Source organism: Megalops cyprinoides, chromosome 13, assembly GCF_013368585.1.
Source record: "Megalops cyprinoides isolate fMegCyp1 chromosome 13, fMegCyp1.pri, whole genome shotgun sequence".
NCBI classification, from domain to species: domain Eukaryota; kingdom Metazoa; phylum Chordata; class Actinopteri; order Elopiformes; family Megalopidae; genus Megalops; species Megalops cyprinoides.
The window spans coordinates 11,027,230-11,042,689 of NC_050595.1; the positions used below are offsets into that span (position 1 = coordinate 11,027,230).

The following is a 15,460-nucleotide window of genomic DNA, read 5'->3' on the forward strand; positions in this document are numbered from 1 at the left end:
AAAGCATGACCCTGCAGATATGCCTGCAGGAATTAGTGTGGACTGAAAATTATTTTTTTAATGAGCTCACATGAAATGAAGCATACGCATTTCTTTTTTCTACTGCCAAATGAATTTTAATTACCTTTTATTATCTTAACTACAAATTAATTTTAAGAAATTTTGCTACATATAACTGTTAGGTGACATCTATCACATGCTAAGTGACAGCAGAAAATCAAGTATCTCTTATCTAGCTGCTTAATTACCTACCATCTGAAATTTCCTGTACCCTCAGTGTCTAAATGCCTCGCTGAACTTTGCTCTGCCTAGAGGGTGAATGCTACTAGTTCCCTTGAACACAGGCCCTTGGCTAATTCTGCTTGCCTAGTGTGATGACAAATATAGCAACAGAACATCTCAGCTATACCTCTCCAAACTTGTTCCCATCTCCTCCAGCATAACCTTTACATCTCCTTATTCAGTGTCGGGGTTAAGACATTGCTGGCCCCCCGCCACCCTGCCCCCAAGACCACCTCAGCCAATAAGGGACCACAGGAGATCAAATATCACTATAACAGAAGGACTTATTCACCCCGTGAAGTTTGCAGAACCTTACAGCCAGTCTCCGCCACCAGGGAGCTCACTTCTTTCAGCTTTTCTGAGGTAAGAAAGATACAGGAGAAATAGAACGAGAGAGAAAGACAGCATCTACAAAGTCAGAGCGGTCTGTAGCTGACCAAAGTTTTACCGCCCAGAACAATGGAAGATGCTGTGAGGGTGTGCGCAGCACTGTAGCTTTAAAGCGGAGGCTGAGCCAAGAGCACCAAGCCAAGAGTATCCAAGTTGTGATGGACTCGACAGGGTAGTGGAAGCGGGGAGCTAACTGCCTCCTGCAAGCTAGAGCGGGAAGGGGAGACAGGCCAATGACTGATTGATGCAGGAGGAAATGTCTCCTAGGCTGGTGATGAGCCAGCTTTGTGTTTGGCTTGAGGTGGAGGAGAGATGGATGCTTAGCGGACAGAAATGTTATTGCTGCACTGAATATGTTAGAGTATTTCAAATGTAAACGCATGAAATATATGCACATTTTTGGAATTACCTTGTGTGATTTTAGAGAGACAACGTGCATCTTTAATATGTCATAGACATAGGAAGGATGTGAATGTACCTCTAGATGTATCCTTGTGCCTGTGTGTGTGAAGAGCTACCAGGATATTCTACCAACACATCTGACCATTATTGTGGATAAAACAATGGGGACCACTTGGACTGGAGGTCATTGATCAATTACAAGGTCATTGATCAAAGCTTGTACCTTGCTGTATTATTGTCAGACTCAAAGCCCCTGGACAGCCTGGTCAAGGTATTTTAAGCCTGGGATTTACAAATCACTTCATCGAACCTGTCACTATTCTGCCAAGTTGTACCAATGCTGGCAATGACAATGGAGGCTTAACAAGAGGGCAGCTGATAATACAATGATAATGACTGCATATCTGAGACTGAGAACAGGGGTGAACACAATGCTTTTGTGACTCATCTTAAATCTAGCTGGATGTCTGTGATGTAACAAACCTGGGGGGTCTTCAGGGGGAGGAGGCAGCTAGTCACCTGTTGAGTGAACAAGTTCTCTGCAGAATTTAATCATGTCCAAGCAGTTCTGTTAATACAGGCATGGAAACAAATTTCTAAGCACAGAGGATCATGATTATCATTTGAATAGGACAGTCACAGACACTCAGCTGTATGTGTGGCCACAACTGCAAAACCACTGCAGATAAGCATTATTTTATGTCATAATTTATAAAATAACGTGCTGCCACCATAGATCATCTAAATATGTGGGTTTTAGATGACTTCAGTTAAGTTCTTTTTTTTTGTATATTTGGTCACTAATAGGTAATCGGTGTTATCTTTCTAAACAGAATATTTGGGGACATTTTAGGGCAAATGAAACAAACCACATATTATCCATTGTTCTCCCATTTCCCCGCTTTACCACCTTGCTTTTCTATGAAAGTCATTGCCAGATATGGACGGGGAATGGGGCTTATGAACGCTATTTGAGCAGAAAGAGCCGGCGCTGACGCTGCGAAATACGATCGTACACTAATTCTGAAAGACATCCGCAGCTGTCGGTACTAGAATACTTGAGAGACTCTTTCATAGTGGGGGTACGTTTACTGTTTATGTGGAATGCGTTTCAAAAGCATACTCAAGGGTACTCAAGGGTGGAGATATATATATATATATATATATATATATATATATATATATATATATATATATATATATCGGATCTTTTACTGCCTCAAATCATCCTTTTTTCACTTGTCGGAAGTGACCAAATGAACTCAACAATAATGGAGTAACTGATAGTAACAGTAAATAATACTTCGCGAAACACACAATGAATAATGTCACCAACTGTGACACCTACGTTAACATGGAGCTTGAGGGCGCCGATCATCGGATCCTCAAAAACAAATTTGACATCCAAACCAATAGCACCTGTTGAGGTATAGCTGGGAAGTCGCGTTCAAATCGCAGTAAGGTCATGAGCTTCTAAGTCGTTGGAAGTAAACTGAATGAGCTGAGCTTCAGTCGACTGTCCGAGGTAAAAAAAAAAAAAAAAAAGGGTTCAATACAAATGTTTTCACTAGTCGTCCTGTACGTCCTTTATATTTGATGATCTCGAAAATAGGTGAATGAGTGTGCAATATTTGGCGAAGAACGCTCTTTCTGAGAGCCAGCATTGGGTGAGAGCAATTTTGCACGAATATATGATTATATGGTGAGGATACAATTTACACAGCCTTCGAAACTTAGGAAGCAGGTGCGGTGGAACCTAAGTCCAGGAGGGAAATGGCACACTAAAACTCCCTTGACACCGGGGGGGTATGATCATACGCTTTAACACGGTATAAACTTGACCGTCTTTAAATTGTCAGTTGTAGCTCCGTTGCATCAACCGTAGGTAGCCTATCAGGGTCGTTTTGGAAAAGGGAGGAGACGGTGTTTTTGGTTTCCGTTACCTCGTAGCTATAAATGCAGTGAAACACTGTTCACTCAACCTCGAGCGCATTAGCTTTGACTAACCTCTCTCTCTCCATCTCCTCTCATTAGGTGCAAAGTCCACTGTCACCATGTCTGACACTGAGGAAGTGTAAGTATTTACCTTTTCATCATTTTTTATTTCATTCAAAATATGTATTTATTGTTTGGCAGTTTTGAGAACCTATAGACCTTTGTGCATCCTTTATAGCTAACAGTTAATGGGAATAAATACACAGTGGGGACCCCGACGGTCTTCAAAGCAGATATTTCTATTTTTGGAGTAGAGACCATGATTCTTATGTACGTCTATGACTGGATAAATGGCTATAACATGTGCATACAATATTAATGTAATTGTAGCTAATATAATGTATTAATATAATTAATATACTGCATTATTATAATTGTTGGTTCCACTGTGAAATGCATTTCCATAACTTACAATGTGTTGTTGAAGTGTCATTCTGACATTAATCACCACTCAAATCCTTTGTCGTCTGTCATTGAGATTACATTGCTGCGGGGGTATTTTGCCTTTCTATTGTGGAAAGCAGAAATTTGCTTTAATTTACTTGTTAGATTTCTGAGTTGTGGGGACATGTTTAGACCTTTTCCGTTAAGCAGCCTTTTAGTGAACCCTAGGGAGTTGCATGGATGTGATTAATTCGAGCGTTGACCTGTGTTTTAGCAAAAGGATACAATATTGAATTTGTTTTTTGAATTTTTTTTTCTTTTGTTTTTCAGTGAACAGGTAGAGGGTAAGTGATTATTTTTTTTATAATTTATTTAAAACTTAATTTCAATTGTCACACTTACAGGAGTCCCCATCTCCTGTTCTATTATTATTGTTATTGTAATTTCTCAAAGTTGAAATGATGCCATTCCCTACCCTTGAGACGATACGTTTTCTTTAGTTCTACTTGTAGTAGCGGGTTTCCCTCTAGTGGTGTGTCTTGTAAATGTCATCCTGCTGTTCCTGAACCAATAAAATGACATCTGCCAAAACCCTCCCTGCATTTTAACATAAATGGTACTAGCGTGCATTTCTATTTTGAAAGGATAAACGTGCTGGACAAATATTTCTGCAGGTTTGGCTTGACTGAGTGAAACTGTATGTACATTGCTGCCCTCTAAAACTGAAGAGGGTCCAGTATATAGACCTTCATAACTAATATCTTTTTTTTTTTTTTAACGTAAGGACAGCCATGAATTTCTAATTCAAAGTTGCAAGACAGTGATGTTGGTGTCTTGATGCTTGACATGATAACATTAAGTGAATATGCGATATAAATGATATATGTTATATATAATATATGATATCTGTATGTAATAGTTCTCTCCTCATATTTTTAAGGGAATGTAGGCTTAATGGGTAGTTTGAGGTTTGTGAGTACCTCCCCTGTGTTCTGTGTCTGTTAGCAGCAGCTTCTGCAACTCTGCCCAAAAGGCCCTTGCTGGTTTACTGTCCTCCAGGGCTGTGCACTGCCTTAAGCCACTAGCATTTGTACTTCACAGACACATCACTTTTGAACTCACAGACTCAATGCCACTTCATCAGCTGTGGAGGACCGTATATATATTCTGTATATATTATATGCTTAGCATGTGCCCTTGGCTATGTTCTTATTCAGACTGACAAATTACAGAGTACATATATGCCTCCTTGTTAACTGTAACATTTCACCACTTTTTCTTTTCGGAAAATGAAGATTTCGAGGGGGAAGGTAAAAAACAATTTAAAAAACACAGTTCAATCATTATTTCCCATCTCTACTGATACTAATTTGTCAACCTTTTTCACCCTTAATTTCAGTGTGTTTGACAATGCTTGCTTTTCTCACTGTGTCACCCTCATGCGGCATGACAGCTAACTCTTTTTTCATCTCTCCTTCCTTATCTCCATTATTTTTTTCCTAACTTTATCTGTTTTTTTGTGATCAACTGCTTTGTGTTAGCAGGAAAATCCTTTGACACTTGCTGGTTTTTGTGGTGACTCATTCTCTGGAATACTGTCTTGCACGACACACACATGCAGATACACTTTTCACATGCACACATGTATATGCATATATTTGGCTTATATATGCTGAAATATGTGTAATACTGCTTCTGTGATTTTTAATGGCTACTTACCCCACTGTAACATGTATATTCAATTAGTGATGCAAATTTGAATGTGCTGCTAACTAGCTGAGGGAACAACCGCGGTAGGTTGTTTATTGGGAAGACTGCTCTCTGTCCTAACACACACCCTCTCACTCTAAGGGATTTAACACGAGAGCATGGTGAGCCACTCACAATCCCTCAAAGGAAATCCTCTGTTTCCACTGCTTGTATGTGTCACACAGCTGTGCAAGTCTCAGTCTTTCACAGGGAGTAAAAAGAAAAAAAACAGCAGATCCACTGCATAAAGCCTTACCCAATGGTCTACTGATGCTCCTTTCATTTTCCCTGTTTTTGGACACAAGGCTGTTTTTTGTCTTCTGTTCTCTTTAGCATATGCTTATTAATGATTAACCTTAACTTTATCTCCTCTCTCTGCCACTGTCTGTCAAACACAAGCCAGTTAAGGGTGATATTCGTGTGGCTGATTGATTGTAACGGCTCTCAAATTATGAGGACAATTGGGAAATGTGTGATTAGACTACCAGTTTTTTTTTTCCCTTTAACCCCTTCTTTCTTGCATGTGAAACCTTTTCAACCCAGGTATCTCCAGTATATAGGAAACCACCATGTATAATATACTCTTTCTCTCTCTCTTTGCATAAAATAATATGACTGACCTCTCTTTTCTTCACCCTTACCGCTTGCTGCATTCTCAGCCCAAGCTGGCCCCAACAACCATCCCCCCTTCTCTCACTTCTTTTCCATTTTTTGTTAACTGGAACAGTGATGTATTTACCTTGCTAACGTTGCCTCTCTCCGTGCACTCAATAACCTCTCCACACCTTCCTTTCCCTGATCGCTTGCTGCATGCCCCCCCCCTGTAGCCGTAGCCGAGGAGGTAGTAGAAGTAGAGGTGGCTCCAGAGGCGGCCCCCGAGGCAGAGCCTGAGGCGGCCCCAGAGCCAGAGCCTGAGGCAGCCCCAGAGCCAGAGCCAGAGCCAGAGCCAGAACCAGAGCCAGAGCCTGTGGTAGCCCCAGAGCCAGAGCCAGAGCCAGTGCCAGAACCAGAAGTGGTGCATGAGGAAACGCATGAGGAAGGTATGTGGGCATGGGTATTCATTCATCCTTCCAAACTCAGCAGTGTACTCCGCCTGTCACAGCCAAGCAGACCTACTAATATAGCTAGTCATCGCAGCTTTCTGCTGAAAAAGAAAAAAAAGAAAAGAAAAAAAAACCCCAAATCTCTACTGGAGGTACCTCCTCTTCATAACTGGCCACTATGAAGAAACCATGCCTACGCAAACCTGTATACATGTGTATAAGTGCATCGCTATCTATACTGTGTGTATGTGCCTCTCCCCGCAGAGTGCTTCACCTGCTTGTTACAAACCTGCCTCTATGAGATCCTGCAGACTCTGTCCGTGGAGCAGACTAATTGAGGCTGGCTCTTTTCTTCCTCTTAATGAAGAATTAAGACGTAGAGAAGTCCAGGCCTGCTCTGTCCACAATCCCCCACATTTACTACAATGCATCTGAAAACAGAACAGCTCTGCTGTCATTGGCTTGCCATTATAATATTTATACACATTGTAGCATGACTGCACTTATAGCTCTATGCTTGTTGTAAATGTTGGGGATTTCAGAACATCTGTGGGTTGCCTTTGAGCCCCAGTGTTTTTTGATGTCAGTATAATGTCTCTGTTAAAGTTATGGTTTGTTAATGAAATTGTCTGTGTTTCAAATTCTCAAACAGGAGAAAAAATTGAAGTCTTTATTTGAAACGTATCGCCCACACTAGTATAAAGTGGTGCTAGGTGTAACACACCAAGCGTGCCTTCATGGTCATGTCATCCCCCTCTAAAGTAGTGTTTTAACACTGCCTAAAGTCCTTCTGTTGGTTGTTATTCATCTTAAAACTCTATTGAATTGGATATTACCAAATGCCATGAATGAAGGATCTTCTTAAGATCTTTTTTGTCCTCTTTGAGTTTGCAAACAGATGAATCCTTTTTTATGTGGTCACAAAAATTAAATATTTTACCAAATTGGAGAATTGACCACTTCTGGTGCATTCCACATTGGGGTGTCTGAGAATCAATTGATTCAAAGTGCTTTTTTTCTGGATTGATAAGTGATGTCCTTTTCAAATGGACATAAATTAGCACAAACTCACCCCAGTCTGGGTCGCCAAGCTGTGCCCACAAATGTGTGTTGAACATGTCGCTAATGATGTCTGTTTTGCCTTTGCTTTCAACACTTGCTGCATGCAGAGGCCTATGAAGAGGAAGGTATGTTGATAAATTTCTTGTATGTGCACATCCTTGATTTGGAAGGGCCACCCAGTGTCAGCTGTCACAGGCGTCCGAGCTCCCGCTGTCCTGAGAAAATGCCTGCCCTGTTGGTCAAAATGATGTCTCTTCTAGCTGGTCTCTACCTCGGCCTTACTGGCTGACACCAAAAAAAAAAATCAAACACCTGTGTGGAGCCACAGAGATCCACAGTTCAGGTGTCCCATAGCATCAAATAATGTCAATGACAAAAAGCGGAAAAAAGGGTGAAAGAATATGAAATGCTAATGAAATGCTTCACTGCACAGTGATCCCCCGCCCCCCCCCCCCTCAAAGCTGATCTTTGCTTTGCTTCTCTCTTCCGCATGACATGCTCCAAACCAGTCGAGGAGGGAGAACAAGATGGTAGTTTGTATTTCCTGCAAGGAAAAGCTTATTATTTGGGTGTTGTCTTGCTTGCGTTTCTGGGTGTGAGGGTCAAGCCAAAAGCTTCCGTAGTAAAAACGTTGTAGTGGCATAGATAATAGTGTGAATATGTACTTGCCAAAGCAATGAAGCCATTTTTGCTTTTTCTTTTCTTGTGAAATAAATGTAACATGAATTATCCGAGTGGATAATGAAGTTTCGGATGGTGTATTGAATCCTGACTATAGCTGTAGCTTCTACAGTTGTGTTCTAAGTGAAGCACAGACTGGAACCTGCTAGATGTAGAAAATGAAGCACTTATATACTCATGAGCACCAAGGTATGGTCCCCGTATGTAGCTTTGTAGAGAAAAGGTGCGTCATTTTAAAAGTTTTGGACTTTGGTTCCCCTGAGCACTTACACTAACATAGAATAACAAAACTTTAAATCCAAAGTAAAACTTTATGTCTTTATGTTGATAACTTTGTTGAACTTACATGTGTAATTTTGAAACATATTACTAAAAAAACACTTAATTCTTAATCTGTATTAGCAGTATGAATAATTAACCTAAAACCCTTTTGAAGTTAAGATTGTTGCCTGAAAGCCTCATGTGTCTTTGTGTCTTTCAAGTATGTGGATTTCTAACCCTGTAACAATTCCCTGTTCTTTTTTTATTTTATTCTTACTTGACAGAGGAGAAGCCCAAGTTCAAGTGAGTAACATTTTCAACAAAACTCCGCAATGAACTGAATGCAGTTTCAGAAATACGTTTTTGAAACCATGCTCTTGAATTTAAGTGCATAAGTACTCCACATCACTGAGGGAGATAACATTTAGCAACACAAGACATTTATCAGAATTTATACATGGATGGAAAGTCAACCATTGAGAAGTGTGAGGTGGCAGGAAATGATATGACATCATTCAATTTTCCACAGACCCAGTGCACCTAAGATCCCTGAGGGAGAAAAAGTGGACTTTGATGTGAGTAAAACTGCATTTGACTACAGGTTCGGCTTTGCAGTCTTATCGTACCTGGGGCAGCGAAGGACCAGCAGCAACAACTGGTGAAACTTTTTCCTTACTCTCATTCTCTCTGCATCTCCTGCCAAACAGGACATTCAGAAGAAACGTCAGAACAAGGACCTCATTGAGCTGCAGGCTCTGATTGATGCTCACTTCGAGCAGAGGAAGAAGGAGGAGGAAGAGATCATCGCCCTCAAAGAGAGAATTGTGAGTGGCGGATTCTCGTGGCCTGTTCAACGGCCAGGGGAAACCACACCCCCTAGTGGCGCATAGGTGTAATGGTGACCTGTGGTCATGTGTGTCTTTTCAGGAGAAGCGTAGGGCTGAGAGGGCAGAACAGCAGAGGATCCGGGCTGAGAAGGAGAAGGAGCGCCAGGCGAGACGTGAGGTGAGGTGACCTGTCCTCTCAGGGTGCCTTTGGGGAACCTTGGCTCACTCGCTCACGGGTGCACACTCATGCTGTGACTGCTTTCACAGGAGGAGAGGCTGAGGAAAGAGGAGGCAGATGCCAAGAAGAAAGCTGAGGAGGAGGCCAAGAAGAAGTCAGCCCTGTCCAACATGGGTTCCAACTACAGCAGCTATCTGCAAAAGGTGACCTGTTAGCCCACAGTACTGAGGCCTGTTTGTAAAGCTGGCAGATTTGAAAATCTAGCTCTCCTGATCAGGCTTTTTCCAATTGATTGGGTTGATAATAGATATGAACTACACTTTTCCCCTTTCCTAAGGGGAGTTGCATAATTAGATACATAATGGGAGGCAGTGTGGCACAGAGGTTAAGGTGCTGGCTTGCATTCCAAAGGTTGCAGGGTTGAATCGAAAGTGGGGCACAGCCATTGTATCCTTGTGCAAGTTACTCAGCTTTGATTGCTTCAGTAAATATCCTCCTGCAAGAATGGATATTAATGGATAAGGTATGCAATGTAAGGAAAGGCTGTCTAATGTTACGGTGTGTTGTCCGTGCGGCTGTCACTGAGTGTGGTGTGGCGTCTTCCTCTTGCTGCGGAATGCACAGGCTGACCAGAAGAGAGGTGGGAAGAAGCAGACTGAGAGAGAAAAGAAGAAGAAGATCCTGGCTGAGAGACGCAAGGCTCTGAACATTGACCATCTGAATGAGGACAAGCTGAGGTGAGACACCCCACCACTCCAGCTGACTCAGCAAGTTCATCAATGAACAGGAGGAACACCTTCAATTAGCTTTTTTTTCCAACAGCCACAGCCACAGTCTTGGCTTAACGTGTGCTTCAAAAATTCACTTTAACTATACCCCAAGGTGTTTCACCTTTTAGTTCCGCTTTCCCTTGAAATTATCTGACCTTTGCGAGAAGAAAAAAAAACTGGAAAAAGTCCTCTGACTGTCCCTTAACCATGAAAAATGTAGTTCAAGTTGTGCCTAAAAACCATATCCAGATGCTGTTGTTTGAGATCTAGAGGTTAACTATTTAGGGTGAGGTGTGGAACATAGGGTGATTCTATTTTTTGTTGCTCTGCTCCAGGGAAAAGGCTAAGGAGCTGTGGGAATGGATGCAAACCCTGGAGTCTGAGAAATTCGACCACATTGAGAAGCTGAAGAGGCAGAAGTATGAGGTGAGTGCTCCCCCTGCTGGGCACTGTTGACTGGCACAATTATTCTGACTGATTTTTTTTATCCCACTGCTGTTGTTGTGATTTATAAAAAACCTTTTAGCCCTTCCTTCTCTCCTATCTAGCATATTGTCCCCTTTCTGACTAAATTAAAAGATGTTGACGGCGGACAATGTACTCTTTCCTGAAGACAGAAGATTTCTACCTACTGAACACAATGAAAGAATGAATCATATATCCATAGCAAGAGGCTGCCTCTCCACATTATGTGTGGATTGTTATGGTAAAGACAAAAAGGGAAAGGGAAAAGGGAAATGACATTAACCATAGATGTTATGATCGGATTTGTTGATAAAATAAGAGTCTTTAATTTAACCATTCAATCCCAGAACAGAGCTGTGTTTAAATAGCCTCCTGACCTCTGAACTTTAGGCACAGAGGCTCTGGAGCTCAACGACCATAAGCAATTGGGTGCGTTAGTGATCAGATGGAATGGATGGGCGTGTGCCTTGGTCATAAAGGTATTTACATGTCACACAAAAGTCCTGGCTGTGACAGGGGAAGTCCCATCGCCCGTGCGATGATGCGCTTGATCGATATTTGAACACAGCTCTGCTTTGCTCTCCTCCAGGTTACAACACTACGTAAAAGAGTTGAGGAGCTGAGTAAATTGTAAGTAATACAGCAGAGGGGGCCCGAGGCCCGGAGCGCATGGTCTGCCTGCATGGGAAGCTTTAAGGGGACCATGGAAATGGGGCAACAGGTCAGCGTCTGCTGAGAGGTCAAAGGTCACCCTGCGGAGGATGGTATTAACAGCAACATCTCTGTGTGTTAGTGTTAATGTCATTCCTGCAGTAAGATTTTCAGACTGCAGCAAATGAAATGTTTTTTTTTTTTCCAATTGGAAAAGTCACCATAGAACTAGCTGCAACTGTTTCCAGTCTCACCCTTCTCTCGGGTGCTTATGTCTGCACGTCAGACAGTAGGACCTTTTGCCCCCAGCGCTAGTAAGTCCAAGAGACACAGTCCCCACACAGGTAAGTGGCAGCTTCTGAGTCGGACTAAGGGCCAAACCGAGTTTTTACTCCCTCCAGCAGTGTTGAAACAGCCTTCGGTTGAGCCGTGCTTTGAGAAACTCTGGTCTTATGGTCCTGGGAGTCCTCTCACTCTAAACGAGCGGGAAAACCAATGGAAAAACACACCCTGAAGACACTCAGTCAGTCTCTGCTGAAGAACCAGTGCAGTTAAATTCGTATCTCTTGACATGGTCTGAACAACGAACCAGAACTGTGGCAATGATTGCAGAGCACTTTCACACAGACGGTAAATCACAGAGCACACTGGGTGTGTTTGAGCCTTGGTTTTCCACCTCGACCACACAGGCGGTCCCCAGGAGAGAAAGCTGCTGTCTAAGGTGAGAGGTCGGGCTTCCAACAAGGTAGCGTGCTGCTCCCCTTTTAAACGTGAGTTCATGTGTTGTTTGCAGGTCATCTCTCTCAGAAACCGCATTGATGAGCTGCAGAAGCAGTAAGTAGCCCCCTCCCAAATCATGCCTTCCATCCCCCCCATCAGATGGCAGCATGGGAATCTGGTGCATTTCTTCTATGGGGAAAGGGGCATTGCCCCTTCCTGAGAAATGCATTTGTCATCATTTTAATGCTGTACTGAAAAACTTAATGAGAAAACTTAACTCACATCCACATAAATTTACACAGCTTGGGTGCTGCTGATGTAGGTGCCTTCAGCTTCACTGGGCCTTTACAAACATGCCCTAAGCGTTAAGCAATTTTACTCTAGCAAATGTACTATAGTTACTATATTCCTGAAGGTTCACAGTAGTGCTATGGAACATTTTTGTGAAGAGGTAATTCCTTTTTTAATGTAAAGAGACCACATGTATAAATCCAAACATTGCTGCCATACCTTTGACTCCAATTGATACCATTTACCCAAACAAGGACTTGCAGCTAATGTAAGGTGACCTCTCCTCTTCAATTTGTAAATTAACAATTTACATTAGAAACCAACAGGTATTTGCACATTCTCTCCACTGTATACATCACATTCTCATCATGTGATGTAACAGAGAAACAGAGAAGTCCCATGTGCTCTGTTTGGTGATTGTCTTGTAGTCGTGTATGCTTCTTCAAAGGCAAAGAAAATACACAGTGACAAAAATGGTTTTGAATAACCTTGCTGCTGAATTACTGCTTGTCACACATAGCGTCCCACTGCTCTAACACTCTCTATACTCTCCCATATTCTCAGAATGTATATTCACCCAATGTTGCAACATCAACCACAATTTAGTCAATTTCCTGCTTTAAAGTGCACAATGTGTTTAATCAAAGTGTTTAATGAAATTTTAGCAATAGCTTTGTTACATAAGCAAAATTGGCCTCAAACGATGTATTTCTTTGCCGTTCATGTGGCTTTTTATTTTTGCGTTGAGTGCTTTCATGTGGGCTACCAAGGGTCTGTAGCCAAGAGATGAGTGGGGGTATTTTTTCCAGCAAGAAAAAATATTACATGAATCTCCAAGACCCCAAATGAATGAAGCCTTGGGTCTATGGCAGATACATGGAATAGTTGTTTCATTCAACCATTCATGATGCAAAGTGGTAGTAAATATTACGGTAAGTGCTGCCTGGTGTGGCATGGGGGAACCAGCATGTCTTCTCTCATCTCTTTGAATTTGAACTGCTGTTTGACATGATGATATTTTTATAACCACAACTTCCAACAGTTCTTAAAAAAAAACAAACTATTAAACATCCTCCTACAAGTTATTATTTTATGTACCTAAGAAGCTTTAAAATTTTAACACATGGAAGGACATGGAAGAGTGTACATGCAATTGCCTGAATGATTGACACTGAGTTGATCACCTCATGGAAACTCAGTTTAATAGCAGATACTATACTGACTTCTGTCTTCAGCTTTATGTGAGGGTGACAAGGGTAACCAGACCTTAAGTCTACAGCTGTCTTTCAGCTACTCCAAAAAAACATTAAAATCATTTCAATTACATAAATGACTGCAAGTTTTAGTTTTTGCACAGCGGCGCAGCTTTGCACTGCAAATGAAGCGTGACTGAGTATGCAGGGTGGGCATCCTGATAGCTTCTGAACAGACACTATGTTACACTGGTCCCTGTGTCTGAGCAACGGCCTCACAAAGCTGCAGTCAGGAATCCAGTTGCTAGAGTATCTGTGGACATTAGAGGTCGCAGACGGTGCTGGCGCAGCGGGTCTCACCTGGTTGTGTTGGCGCTCCTGCCGCATTGCAGCAGCAAGAAGGGAGCCGCAGCCCGCCGCAGAAAGTAAATCGACCGTTGAGGAGGCCTCCGCCCCGGCGCACTCCCATCCTGCAGCCTGGAGCCCGGACCACTTTCATGGGGGACGACGGCCCGCCACAGCGAACTACATCACGGCTAGAGCCATGGCACGGAGACGACTCACACTTGATTTCTTACCGTCCGATCCGTGTCACGTAAAATCCAGCATGAAAGCCTCTATTTGTTGTCGTAGAAATAGCCGCAGTTGTGCCTTCTCACACTGGACTGTTGTTCGGTTCTCAATATTTTTGTAAATAAAGTGTGACTCTTCAGCCTTGTCTGTAGGTCAATTATTGTTCACATTTCAATAAAAATTCGTCTTCTTAACCACGTACTTTAAACACGCCTATATTCCTATGTTAACAAGCAAAACACAAATTCTTCATTCTGTAAGAGTGTCTATTAGTTGTAGAAACTAATTTCAGAGATTATTCGACTATACCATGACATTACTATTGTCAAACAGAGAAAACATGGCTAAGATTTTTTTATATATATATAATTTATTTTAAAAAAATCTACAGCTGCCATTATGGGGATACAGGTGCTTATTTTTGATAAAGTATATCGTTCTGTATTTAGTTCTGTATTTAGTCTTTTGACAATTATGCATCCCTAAAAACAGTGCAGTGCATTTTACTAAATCAATGCAATTTATTGATCAAAAAACTGCTACAACTCAACAAATTGCCATAGTCAATTGCAAACATTATGCCATGGACATTTAAAAATTGTTCTTGATTAAAATCACAAAGTGTTGTTGACTCTTGTTGACTCTGAATAAGACCTGTCCATTTCCTTGAGTGTATGGTACCACATTATAATCTTTTACTTGGTTGTCTACCAGCAGTCTGTGGCACAGAGGGTTAGACCTACCCAGGCCTGCCCTAATTTTAATTACACATACTCATCTTTGGCATTCTGTATACATGCAATCCTCTTTCTTTCAAAACTAGAATTAACGGTTTCTGTACCAACACGCTTCAGTGCCACACAAGTTCGGCTAACAGCGGGATCATTTGGGTCACGTGCTACGCGATCAGGAAGCGTTCGTTATTAATAGAGAGCTGCCTGCATACGACTACAACGCCTCATTTCTGATGGTTGTTCCTTGTTATTGGTGTTTGCCGGACAACACGGACCCTTTAGGAACTGGATTTACTATACAACAAAGTATTCAAATGGGCCTGCACTTTTCTACGTCCCTTCTTGGATAGACACCGCTAACATCTGTAATGTACACATTTAAAATGCATATTGCTTTTGTTTTTTAAACCGGCTACTTCCACTACAACACGGACAGCGTTGTGAGATTATACAAATTGATTTACAGAAAACATGTCAAATTGATTTTCTTTATCTTCACACGAGGGGGTGCTATTGATATCAAAACTGCCGCTGTCGCATGTCTATCCATAAATATCTGCAGTTACGAGTAGCGTTTATGTAGTCTCATTGCTGTGATATCCTACATATATAAACTAAACAGAACCAATGAAACCTCATTGGTTACTACAGCTGCACCGCTCTAGTGTACATTGCATTCTGATATATACAGTAATTTGGACATTACAATTAAATCTTAATGTGGAAAGCGCCATGGACTATAAAGGGCACAAATTATTCAAATATTTATGCGTCCTGCACTGTGACGGATGTCCCAAGGTATATCGTTT

The 15,460-nt window shown here is 41.8% G+C and overlaps 1 protein-coding gene across 7 annotated transcripts; it reads left to right on the top strand.

The window, feature by feature from the left end:
- The first annotated feature begins 561 nt into the window (after positions 1–561).
- On the top strand, positions 562–14,125 carry tnnt3b (troponin T type 3b (skeletal, fast)). Of its 7 annotated transcripts, XM_036543904.1 has the most exons (16): positions 562–645; positions 3,109–3,148; positions 3,784–3,797; positions 4,749–4,763; positions 6,030–6,242; positions 7,415–7,432; positions 7,817–7,837; positions 8,534–8,552; positions 8,779–8,824; positions 8,957–9,073; positions 9,177–9,254; positions 9,344–9,457; positions 9,879–9,991; positions 10,360–10,450; positions 11,079–11,119; positions 13,737–14,125. In XM_036543904.1, exons 2-16 carry the CDS (start codon positions 3,129–3,131, stop codon positions 13,771–13,773), a joined length of 957 nt encoding a protein of 318 aa, XP_036399797.1. In that variant the 5' UTR covers positions 562–645; positions 3,109–3,128; the 3' UTR covers positions 13,774–14,125. The 7 variants fall into 7 exon arrangements, with proteins under 7 accessions (XP_036399797.1, XP_036399799.1, XP_036399798.1 ...); XM_036543906.1 differs by lacking the exon at positions 4,749–4,763; XM_036543905.1 differs by lacking the exons at positions 562–645; positions 11,079–11,119 and adding an exon at positions 11,934–11,974 and having other exon boundaries at positions 3,045–3,148.
- Positions 14,126–15,460: the final 1,335 nt, after the last annotated feature.